This window comes from Empidonax traillii, unplaced genomic scaffold, assembly GCF_003031625.1.
Source record: "Empidonax traillii isolate 1590-97213 ecotype Southwest subspecies unplaced genomic scaffold, ASM303162v1 scaffold69:size3087049, whole genome shotgun sequence".
NCBI classification, from domain to species: domain Eukaryota; kingdom Metazoa; phylum Chordata; class Aves; order Passeriformes; family Tyrannidae; genus Empidonax; species Empidonax traillii.
Genome location: NW_020955262.1, coordinates 1,983,410 through 1,996,473, shown reverse-complemented (window position 1 = coordinate 1,996,473; position 13,064 = coordinate 1,983,410). Strand labels below are relative to the sequence as shown.

The window sequence follows — 13,064 nt, the reverse complement described above, 5'->3', positions numbered from 1 at the left end:
GGAGCTAACTGGAAGAAAAGGCAGAAACTATGGAGGGAGCTGCAGGATGAGTACACTGGCTAGTAGGACTGGCCTATTTCTGCCTTGCAAGCAACATTGATAATCATTTTAAAAAGTGGTTAAAAATAACTACCATTCTCATCTCCACCTGCTCCCTTAGGACACAACCCTAGAATAATATTGCTTAAGCATCGCCGTGGAGGCACAAACCTCCAGAGGCTGGCGGCAAGGGCAGGAATCGAGTGATGCTGCTTTTGAAAAGAACAAGTTTCCAGACTGATTCACTCTGCAGACTCCCAAGCACCAGCTTTTATCCGCATCACTCCCCACCAGAGTTCTCTGCCCAGTCCACTTGGAGTAAAGAAGCAAACCAATTTTGGGGACACCCTCACAATATGCTGCAAACCTCTGACTGCAAGGAGGTAGAAATTTTTTTAATAATGGGTAAAAGCAAAAGCAATCACCTTTTACAAAGAGTAGTCACTGAAAAGCAGCTTTAAACAGCCCAACGTGATTCATTGGTCAAGAGCTGTCAGGTCCCTTGAAACCTCTGTGTTCTCTGGTCCTAAAAATGTAACTTACACTGGAGCCTTCCTGCCCAACACTCTCCCTTATGCAGGAAACAGCTTCCGGAGGAGACGGGCTCTTATCCATGTAGGAAACATATTTCAGAGAATCTGTGGAGGGATGAAGCCAACAGGGCAGGGAAAACAGTTGAAAGGAAGAAAGAGCATGAGGAAAGAAGTGAAAGAGGAAACAGATGCACTGGCAGGAGAAGGAAATACAAGTGGGAGGGGGAAGGCAAATGTAGAAGGTGAAAGTAATACAGTCCAGTTTGAGAGGAGAGAGAACAAGTTGCAGAACAGAGATGAGTCAAAATGAGTGAGAATTATAGACAAGAAGAGAGAAAAAAAAATTTTAAAAATAGCCCAGACTTGTCAGAGCAGTACCTGCTACTAATCACATAGCAGTCTGAGTTTCTGATAGAGAAGATCAAGCCACCTGAGCCAAGGTAGAGAAATGTGAGAAACACATTTGCAAGGGAAAACTCAAAAAAGGTTGTCACTAGCAGACCTGTCAGCAAAATGAAATATCCTACAGAAATCCTCACATTTCAAATTCTGCTGCTCTTTCAAATCAAGATGAAAGGCATTTTAAGTTCATTAAACTTTAACATGACTTTATTGAAACACTGGATTTTGAGGTCAAGCTCTAAAGCTGTTCAGCAAAAACTAAATATTGCCACATTTCTTTTCTAAATAGCTTTAAGAACATCTCCCAAGAATGGCACTCCTGCAAAACATTTTGAGGACTAATTTTCCTGTTGAACTGCTTAACCACAAATTTTAGATTAGACACATTAGATGAAATCACTGTTCCTCACTGGAATTAAAAGATACATCACTTAGGAGTTATTCCCGAACCTAAACAGTTTAGCAAAATATATTTGTGGTCCTTCATGTTGAGCCACTAATTTGGAAAAACATTTTTAAGACAGAGGAAGCTGTCTTCCCCATGCTTGTCTTCACATTGCATGGAAAGGCAAAAGTTCTGAGCTAGAAAGACCAAACCCTTAATTAATATGACAACTTCCATCAGAAGACCTACACAGAGAAATTCCACCAAAACACCAATTCTGCCCCAGAAAGAATATCTTGACCTTTCTTCACTGCTAATCAGCAATCACATGAACTCACAGCTACTATAATACTACTGATGTGAGAATCTACTCCTCAGGCTTATTCCTAGTGAGGTGTGCTACGAGAATGTTACAAAATACATTCCCCCTCGTTTCAGGAGTTTTTTAATTAGTTTTCTTGTGTTTCTCCCATTGGTCACAGCAAATAGCTTATAATCTCTTTTTTAAAATCTTATTTTTCTTCATAGCAGGTATTTTTGACACTAGAGAATAATCCACATTCCATGAATATTGCTAGGGCTTGTGCTCTTGAAATAACATGATGCGCTATGGGGCTTACAAGCTGCAAAAACCTACATTCTCAGAAAAGAGAATGCATATAGTTTAAATTAATCAGATTCCCCAGGGGTCTATGAATCTGAGCAATTATAGCTGGGAAGACACATAGATTTGAAATATGCTCCAGTCTGCTGCTCAGGAGCTTCTCATGAGGAGCAGCCCACCCTGTAGCCAGCACAGCTCTGCCATTCCCACATCTGCACCCCCTCCCATCACCATGTCCACATTCACATGCAAATCATACACACCCCAGTCAGCAAAGCCTTTCATCTCAACTAACCAGTTTTCAGCAGAAAGGGAAAACTACAGGACTCTGATAAACCTATAGGGACATTCCAACAGGATTACAGGTGCCACTTCCTTAAAGCTTCATAAAGCCTGCAGCTGTACAGTGACAGTACCTACCAGCGCTTTCTGAGGCACAATCCTTCTAACCAGCAACATCGCTTGAAGGCATCACTGAGAACAACAAATGTGAAGTTAAACCTCAGCTTTTACAACGATTGCCATCTGTTCAACACACTTACAGTGAAACCAGTGGCCTCAGCACAACCCACAGAGAAGATGCATCACCATATTCAGTGCTGCCAGCCACAAATGCAAACCGAATGAATGGCAGACCCTGAATGACTCCTTGTAGTGATTAACATCAAGGCAAAGCACTCCTTTGTGATGGATAAAAAGATCAGTACATGTAGAACTCAAAACAAAATGGCTCAAGTTAACCCTGTTTAGGACGTAAGACTTCAAGACAATAAACACCTGTTAAAGACCACTGAAGGCTTTAACATATTCTCAACTTTCAAAAATGCTCTCAGAATCCCCTTGAACAGAACAGCCCTAAGAGAACACACATACATCCCAAACAAGCCCTCTAGGTATGGCCCAAAAACTATTATTTCTTATCAAGCATTCAAAACCCTAGGAAAGATCCATAAAAAAAAGCCGGAGAAAAGGAGAGTGGGAAGTCAAAGCTCAGGAGGAATTTTCAACAATAGTTAAAAATAAGCACTTGCCAACTCAGAAGGGTATGCAATACAACCCGAACCTGCACCACTTTGTGCACATGGAGGGTCAATCACTAAGAGAAAGTGAAACAATTATTTCCTCACACAACTTCAGGAGATTTAGCAAAACTGGTACTGCTGTGAAATGCAAAACTTGAGCTGCAAAGTAGCAACAAGAGGTTTTCAAAATACCTGCCTCAATATAAGTTAGGTTTTAAAACCTTGGCAGAAATCCCTTTTTAACCAACCAGAAATCAACTGACCGTAAGCTCTAAGGCAGCAGCCTGCAAGGGCACTTCAGGGAGCCTGACTCTTTTTTGAGAGTAAAAGATGCTGCAGGCAAAAGCAATAGTTTGAACATTTTCTCTGGTGCTTCCTACACTCTACTTATTTTCCAGGAAAAGGAAATTCAAAGCTTGATCTAAATTCTACAGAGATAAGTAGGATTAATGAGTCTTCACCTCAAGTTACAATTCACATGGTGGGACTATGTCATCACCATACCTCCCTCCACAAACACCTAAAATCTGTGGGGACATTAGTGCAGCGAAGGTGTGGTTCTCCATCTGCCTTTAACCATCTCTGTGCTGGAACCAGACATACTTACTCACAGATCCTGAAAAATTCAGAGGGAAAAATACCATGTCCCTCATGGCCTTTTATCAGTGGATATAAGGCAACAGCGACATGAGGCAGTAGCTGATCTGAAGTCAATCACTGGAGCATAAAAGTATAATTTAAATCTTGACTGCCAACATGCAAGCAAGACATAAGGAATTACACAAGCTCTGATGATGCTGTGGTTATTACACTATTAGTTTAGAGTGTGGGTAGGCAAAATAACACACATTTTTTAATGCATCAAATTTCCTACCCAACAGTGAAGTGAGGCTGCTTTGACAATCAAAACTTTTAGGGGACAAGCTCTAATCATTGTTTGAGTTGACTCTAAGGCTCCTTTTCATGCAGAAGTAGTGTGAATGAAGGAACAAGCAAGGATAAAAAGTACCCTAACTACAGACTGTACAGCACATACCCTTATATAACTCAGAAAGAAACTGTAAAATCGATGGTATCAAGGATTAAAGGGCATATCTAAGGATTTTGGAAATACAAACCATCTTGCCCTGCTAAGCATTATCAGTTAAAAATATGCTTTTAAAATGCTTTGCTTTGATGGCTGGGGTTTTGTTGTGGGTTGTTTTTTTTTCAGAAAATATTTTATTATAGCAACAATGTCATATATACATTTTGTTTGCTTCTGCAAGGCAATCATATGTATTCTCTGCATAATTTAAAATAAATTTCAAGTGATTTTTAGAGGGATAGAATTAGTGAAAAGATAGGTACTGAGATAAACTGAATACCTACTAACCAATTATAAAATAAAATTTTGATTGAAATTAAAGACAATTTAGAGGCCCAAAATATTTTGGATTGTAATATAAGACAGTTGAGCAATAACCCATAGGTCTGCAAGAACATTTTAAATAGTACATGAGTGGCTTTTATACACATTGTTACAATACCACTAAATTATGAAATTTGAGACTAATGTTTTGTGTTCTGAATGTACAAAGAAACAAGTATCCTCCTAAGAGTCCTTCAGTGTTTCATGTTACCAAGACACTCACTATTGTTGTCCAATACAGGATGAAAAAAAGGGTAATTGACTGATATTTTTCCAAAAGATATGTTCTCACTTGAAAATGTAGTGAAGTGAAGCCAATAGCACTCAATGAGCTTTGAGGGAATATCTTCCTGCTACATATAAAGATTCAAAACCGTACTATAAAGATGTCAGTTCAGATTTCATTCTACACATCAGAAGTCTTAGCAAACAGCTGGTAATTCACAATGCCTCAAATCTTAAACACAGCTTGTCAAAGTAAAATAAGGGGAAAGAGAAGGTAGCTCCAGATAATGCCAAATACACTGGAAAGTGCAGGGGGAAAAAATTAATAGCTAATTTGACAAAGTGCACATCAATTCATATTTCTCTGTGGAACAGAGTTTCTGAAATATTGAAATAATACAATGTAAGGTAGTACACTGCAGCCACAGGCACTTGTCCTATTCCTGTCTGGGTCAGTTGCTGGTCAGGGAGCAAACATTACTCCAGCAGAAGGGTCTCCTTCCCTTCCTGCCTGTATTTCACCAGTATCAAACTGTGTTCTGAAAGTCCTTCCTGCCCTGCCCTTGCCTCTCACCAGCCTGTCAGCTGCTGCTCCCACACCAGTGAAGCCCAGGCTCAGCTGTGCCAGGTCCTTGTTGGCACGGCCAGAATGGATGCACCACCTCCCTCCCTGCAGGATCATCCCCTCACCCCTGGCAGCTGCCTTGCCTCTCTCTCACCTTGCAGCCCTTTCTCTCCTTACCCTCTGTATTTCCTTCTTTACAACTATGATTTAATCAACTCTTTTGACCTTCAAAGGAGAGTGGAAAGAGAGGCATGTGAGAAATCCAAGATCCTCTATCTCACCAGGGCACAGACTGTACCACTGTATTACACTAACCCACCAATGCTGTAGCCTGGCAAATCACCTCCTGCACCCACAGGCCTAAGGAAGGATGTTATAACATAGTGCCATTATCTGTTATATTATAGAATAACACAGCATATCCAGGATTGGTTTTCTGTACGTATCTTGGGATAAATCTCAAAAACTTTAAGAGTCTTGCTTGCTGATACCCTCTTCAATCCAGCTTCCCAACTTTTTCTGACCGTTCTCTCTAGTTAATATTTGTTTCTTTTGACTATTTCTTCCTATTTCTTATATATCCACGTCTCTTTCCTTGAACCATTTTCATTTATTTGTTTCTTTCCACAAGCAGGCCTTTAACTTGCCGCTATCACAGGTCTCCAACTTTTGTCAGACAAGGCTCAGAAAACAATGTGGCTTCTCCCACATGACAAAGCAGTATGCCATACACAGACACTAATTTAAATTATCCACTACTGGCACACACTATAGCCTCTGTGAGAAACCAGCATGAATATTTTTCTATTAATGCTTTAGACAGCTGCCAGCACACTAATATTTTGTGCAGGAGGACACATTTGAGACAACTCTTGGCAAGACGTGTGTGCTGCATTTAATAACTGCATGATAAACATAAGATGTAAAATAAGCTTTACCATACAGTACAACTGCAGTTTTCCCTTCCAACCAGAATCAATGTGGATCAATTAAAATCATTACATCAGTTTTCAAGCACTATTTTCTCCATCTTCATAAGGTAAGAAGAATTACCTAGGAAAACTAGGTCACTATTTTTCATCAGTTGCTTTTCTTAGAACAAAACAAAGGTCATATTAAGGTTTTGCTTTGAACAATATTTGTTCAATATATATTTTACGAAGTCTAACACATACAGGATAGGTATACATACACATAACATATATATGGATAAATATACCTTTTATGGATAATATATCTTATGGCCAATACAGTTTTAACTGAAGTGAATCACAAAAACAAAATTAAACATGGTAAAGATGTTTAGTGGACCAAAGCACCAGCAAATAAGCAAAGAGACTGACAAAATCTGAAAAGTTAAAAAATATATTTTAAATAACTGAATTCTTTTAAGTTTGTGGGAACATACAGCTAGTTTCAAATAATTCAAGAAAATGGGGGGGGGTGGTTTAAACACGTCTCTTGTTTCTACACACTGACAAAAACTGAACAGGTTCTAAAATCTTATTCAAGTCCAAGAAGGTTTACAGTTTCAGAAAAACTGTATTACCTAAATATATCTTTGTGGTACATCGTAGCACCTCACATACCTAAAAAAACACAAATTATTTGGCACACCAGTTCTCTTAAAGATCTCTCTGCCAAAGGAAAACACATTACTGATATCCTGTGACTCCTGGGGAGGTTCACAAGCACCACTCTGAATCCCTTTTATTTTCTTATTTAGCTCATCTGGTCCCTCCTAAGATCCTAAACCACATCCTCAGGCACAGAGGTCAGCACATCCATTCACTCTCAATCTTAACATGCAGGGTCAAAATACTATTCCTGTTTCCTCCTTTGCAGAGCCACATGGCACACAAGGTTTGACGTGCTGGGAAGTGGGAGGGAATCAGTGCACAGAGGCATGCACGGGGGAAAACACAGGGGAGCATCCCCACCCGCGGGAAGCTTACAGAGGTGGGACGCACACACATGGAGTGAGGGGCTGGATAAGGGGTTTATCATTTGTGGGGGACAGGGAAGCTCCCAGCCAAAGGCAGGATCAGAGAAAATGGAGAGGTGTGTCTTCCTCGGCACGCCCACATCCTGAGACTACCTGGTACCACTGTAACCAAGAACAATAAACTCCTGCTCAAAAGCTCTGTTGTCACACCAAAACATTACATGGACGACAAAGATAATCAACTTCCTTTGGACTACATGGTCACACCAAAAAAAATAACTCCCTAAAATTAGAAAACATTTGAACTTTTAATACTAAGTGAGGGATATTTTGTTTATTTTTATTAGAATAATAGGAAATAGTTATTTTTAATATTTAATCCATGTCAACATCCCTTTTAGTAAACTCCCGTGCCAGTATTACATTAAGCGCTGCTTTCCTGTTTAGCAATCTCTCACAAGTTAACTAAATGCCTTGCAAAAACCATTTCAAAACTAGTTTGCAAAGTACTAAAGATAAAAGATAGGCATTAAACAGATGACATCTTCTGTAAATCCATCATAATCTGTTCATTTAGGTTTCATATTTCTGGTGATAAATTACTTAAGTTCTTGTATGATTATGATTGGGATTAGTACTCTGTTATGGATCACTTCTATTTTTATTATTCTCACCAGCCTACATTAGCCAAGAGGCAGCATCTGAGGAAAGTGAATGGCTACAGTGAACAGCTTTGGAAGACACAGATGCTGAGCTACAGTGCTCCATCCTCCCTCTCACTGTCACCATGGAGTGATACTCCAATTCGGGGGAAACCCTGCAACACACTGGCACACCAGTCACATCTCCACTACGCATTTAGCACATTTCCTTTTCAAGTTCCATTCCCAGTGGCTACAAGGTTTAGTGCTTGGTGCCTGCACTAAGACCACTTCCACAACGCCAACTCTCAAGTCTGAATCAGGCAGTCTGCCCTGCACTTAAAGACCAAAATACATTATTTGATCCATCTCTGAAATTTCCTCTTCTGATGGCCCATGCACAGGTTGAAATAACTCAAGTGCTAGCTCATGGGAGTTCAAACAGCAAAGTGTAGGTTTGGGCCTTGACTCAAGAGCTCTTAATAGAGACAACACTTTCCTGTTTTGTTCAAAGTGAAAAAAGAAAAAAAAAAAACACACACAAACCAAACCAAACAAACAAACAACCCCCAGGCATGTAGGTCCCTGAACCTGAATTTCCAATCTCATACAAAGCCCAATTTTCACAGGCAACCTCGCACCAAGACTCACCAGCCTCTCAGACAGGAGAGCCAGGCAGCCGAAAACTGGCAACCCGGAGGACAAAGGTTCATAGGCAAAGCAACAATGTTGCTCATCCTTTATAAATGCAAGGTTTATACTTTCACATCTGAGGCTCACTTTCTGGAAAGCCTAACTGACTGAATCAGCTTCTGTTCTTCAAAGGACAACTTCCACTAACCAAATACATATATTTTCATAAACTTACAGTAATGCAAATGGAAACAGCCAGCGTTCAAACAGCTTCTAAACCCAATACTGTGCAGTCTAAAACCACCAAGACATTTCTCTTGCACAGGCATTGTTATCTCCAGAAAGGCAGGGGGCAGAATCCACAGCTCTCAAATGCATAGAACAGGAGAATAGTCCAGCCAGGAGAACAGCTATGACATGAGGTGTGTGGTTGGTGGTGGGACAGAAGCATGCAGCTCCCTGTGCAAGCCAGCCCATAAAAGAGAACATACCCACTGCCATTTGGTCAAGCACGTTTGCGTTGCAATGCTGAGCATCAGTCTCAGTTTCAATTCCTGCCCCAAGAGCCATCAGCAGCCAGCTGCTGACAAAGCAAAGCAACAGTGTTCCTGTTTGAATGAATGAGGCTCCACCAAGAAGCAGCATCTGAAGCTGCAACATCAGTCACAATCACTCTACGCTTTTCACGTAGCTTGTAAGGAGTGACCAAGGTCTACTGAGCAAAGCTGATGAGCATCACTGTGTGATCTGTCACACCCATGCTGAAAATGTAAATATGTAACAAAACGGAAGAGACTTACTCTTATGTCAGAGAACTGACACCTACTCCCAGGTCCGCCTGAGGCAGCACCTCTCACTTTCTCCTACTCTTTGGAGCTGCTGCATTTACAACAACCCCTAAGACATGAAAACTCGGTTCATAGCGAAAGGCCCAACAAACATCAACAGCAGTAAGAGACAAGGCCAAAATGAGTCTATCCTCAACAAGGCCCACTCACGAAGCCTACCCTTCTCAGCCTCTGTTTTTATTGAGCACAAACTGTGCAGTAAGAATTCCATGACCCATTCTAAGACCCAGTGGCAAAAAACAACATCAGATCAGGGAGTATGGGAGCTGCATCTCAATTCTGGAAGATGATGGATAAGGGCCACTTGAGTTCAAACAGCTCAGCTGAGCAATATAGACACAGCAAAGTGGTCAGACGGACTGTGAAATCAGCAGCCAAGACAGTTTCTATTCCAATGCCAACTCTGCTCTGGCACTCCATGCTTCCAGAGCCTATAAATCATTATCCCACAAGGAACAGGTGAGTTAGCTAGTGTTTCTACAAGACCCCAAGATCCTATGATGCAGCAAATTTATGATGCAAATTTACTATGCTGCAGTATTAGTTTACTGACAAGCAGTATTCTGAGAAAACTCATAATTCAGGGCTCAACTCCAAGCAGATCTCACCAACTGAATCATCTCCAAGCCACTGAGATTTCTGCATAAATTACTGCTAAGAGCTCTTTACGGTCTTGACCACAAACTGCAAGCAACTAGCAGAATTTAAACCTACATTTTTAATAACAATTACTACCATTTTCAATGAGTGATTGTTTCCACCAGAAAGTGTCCTCCAAGAAGCTTTTCATAAACCCCACAGACCCTAACTAAAATCCCGAAATCTTGAACTCACAGAACACAAAAGGTAACATTCCCAGTACATTCAATGCTACACAAAGTTATCCATTATAGGTTTTGATCCAGGTTTTCCTCCTGTTTAAATGGTTAAACCAGTGCAAGGCAGAGAAATGTACCACTGGAGAGAGCAGTCTGCAGCACCGTGGAGTGCAGGTTCCTCAGGCACAGAGCAGACACACAGACAAGGAGGAAACTGTCGTAACTGTGAAACAATTCCAGCAGCTACACTGTACATACATAAAGCTCAAAACACAAAGTTCAAAACATGCATTATAAATAATCCAGGATCTACAATTATAATCCATAGTTCAAACACGCTTAGAGAAATAAATATTAATCTTGATTCCCAAATCTACTCCAAGAAAGAACACAGCAGAGCATTTTGGTACTTATTTTTAGTAGACAGAAAGAGACCACCATGTCATCAAAACAAAATTAAGTAATAGTCATCAGACATACAACATTAATCGCTAATTAAAGTTGATTCAATGAGTTAGCCACCTCAAAAATACTGTGTCATGTCCCGAGGACACCCTTACAGTTCATTTAAAGAGAGAAGATCTGATTCCATGCTTTTTATCCACTCTAAGCAGGGCGGGAGACCGTTTCCAACAGTTCATAGATTAAGTATTTATAGCTTCACAAGCTGAAGTGAGAAAGGGTCAGTTTGGAAGCAATCAGGCTAACTACAATGAAAATATAAAGCAAGGCTCCTGTTTAGCAAGTCCTGGAACTCTCATAGGTTTTAACTGCAGAGAGAAAACTTATCTGGATTTCTTCCATTTGGACGAGCCCACCCTCTGTGCCTCTCCATCACTCAGATAAAGTACTGCCTCTGCATATGCCATTCAAGCAGGCACTTGAGCTCTCAAGTACACAGGGACAATCTCTGTACCATTCACATCTAGTACAAGGATCTCGGAGTTTTTACTCTGAGTATCTGAAAGACGTTTTTACTTTTGGCACTCTGGATGTACAGAAAACATCCCCTCGGTAATAAGATATAGCTGCTAAAAGAAAGAATTAAAAAGCAATAAAATAACTGGGTTTGTAAGTAAACATGGACAAGGACAGATGAAGTGTAATTCACCGCTGCTTTTTGCCAGTAACCTAAACGGGAATGGCAATTTGTATTTGTATAAACCTAAAACATAACCATAACACTGAAATGTTAGTGTATCCGTTTCTCTATGTTTTCAAACACATGAAAGGTTCATAATTTAGTTTTCTTGCAGACAACATCTCCTTGGCTGCCACCGTCTCTGCCAAGGCATAGGTGTGAGCAAAGCAGTGACAGGAAGTCATGTATATATAGAGTCTCTTCCTGAATTATTAATATAATCTTATCTCGATATCTGAAACCAACTTTGAGACACAGTAACAAAACATCAGTCCGAACTAAAAATCGCATTTAAACAGGGCTGAATTTGGAATTACATTTAGTTATTAAATAATAACTCCAAAACATCAACTTAAAAAGCCAAAAATAAAAGGCCAGCTATCAAGAACACGATTTCTCATTACTAATCACTCTTCGCCATTCAACTCCATAGGTCACAAGAAGCTGGGAGAAGCAGCTGACAGGCGCTTCCAGGGCTTCTCCCGCCGCTCTCCCCCAGCCCCTGTCCTGCCTTCATCTCTCCGGCCCGGCTCCCCTTCCCAGCCAGGCTCTGCTCCCGGCGCGCTCCGCCGCCCTCCCTCCCCATCACATACCTACGTACAGCCAGAAAAACTAGAAGCAAGAGGTCAATTTGATTTGTAACCTGCTCACGTTAAATAGCAACGCACACAGACGTGTTGGAAGTGCTGACTCTGGGAGTACCGCCGGAACTTCTCCTCAGCGCGGCCACCTCAACGCGACGGGCCCGGGGGGCTCCCGCTGCAGGCTGTGACCCCCTCAGGGGGCTTCGGGAGCCGCCAGCCCGGAGCTGCAGCTGAGCCCTGTCCCCCCGCCCGGGACGCGCCGAGACGGGGCCGGGCCGACACCCCGTGCAGGGAAAAGGCGCCCGGCGGGGGTTGCCCCGTGTCCGACCCACGCTCTCCTCCCTGAGGGCGCGGAGGCTCCGCGCTCGAACCGGGCAGCGGCCGCATCTCGCTCCCGGATCCCGCGGGTCCCGCGCCGCCGCGAGCCGCAGGCAGAGCACGCGGAGACCCCGCGAGGGGCGCGGCCGTACCTGGGACATCTGGGGGCGCAGGTTGATCTCCTTGAGGTTGATGGAGTGGCTGCGCAGGTTGTTGAGCAGCTGGCAGAGCAGGACGCCGTCGCGCAGCGTCTGCGCCAGGTCGAAGACCTGGGCCGTGTCCCAGGTCACCCGGTGGTTGGGCGGCAGCACCTTGCAGCTGATCAGCCACTGCCCGCACTGCTTCCAGGGCTCCATCCCCGCCACCGCGCCGCGATGCTGCGGCCGCGGCGGCTCCTGCTGCGCCCTCCCGCCGCCGCCGCGGCCGGCCCGGCCCGCCCCGTGCCCGCACCGCCCCGGGAGGCGGGACCGGCGGCTCCCACCGCCCCTCGCCCGCCCCGCCCCGCCCGCAGCCCCGCGGGCACCGCCGCCAACACTGCCACTCGCCCGGGCGCTCCCAGAGCCCCTCTGAGAAGGTGCTCGTCTCGTCCGCCCGCCCGCGGATGGCTTAAACACAGCACCTGCGGCACAGGGCACAGCTGTGACAGGCAGGTGTGTCAACAGCGTGATGGCACGTTCTGCCTTGGTGTCAGGCTTTTGTCCTTCCACCGAGCAAAACGCAGCATATGCTCAGCTACTTCCAGGGATGATAGAGAGCACATCATGCCCTAGCATTGTTTTCAACTCTGTTCTCCCTAAAATATTTTCCACTGACTTCAATTTTATTTGCACCTTAAATAATGTTAAAAAAAAATGTTATAGCCTCCAACAAGCATTCAGACACCTTCAAATAAAAGAACCACGAGTGATTAAGTTACTAAAGCTGACAAACTCCAAAAATAAACAATACAA

At 43.0% G+C, this 13,064-nt stretch overlaps 1 protein-coding gene across 2 annotated transcripts in view; it reads right to left on the bottom strand.

Annotated features, from left to right (window-relative positions):
* Positions 1-12,500, bottom strand: part of VAV3 (vav guanine nucleotide exchange factor 3) — a 154,862-nt gene extending 142,362 nt beyond the window's left edge. For both annotated transcript variants that reach the window (XM_027880454.1, XM_027880455.1), the window contains exon 1: positions 12,267-12,500. In XM_027880454.1, the coding sequence (XP_027736255.1) occupies positions 12,267-12,470 (204 nt within the window). In that variant the 5' untranslated portion in view covers positions 12,471-12,500. The remainder of the gene's footprint in view (positions 1-12,266) is intronic.
* Positions 12,501-13,064: the final 564 nt, after the last annotated feature.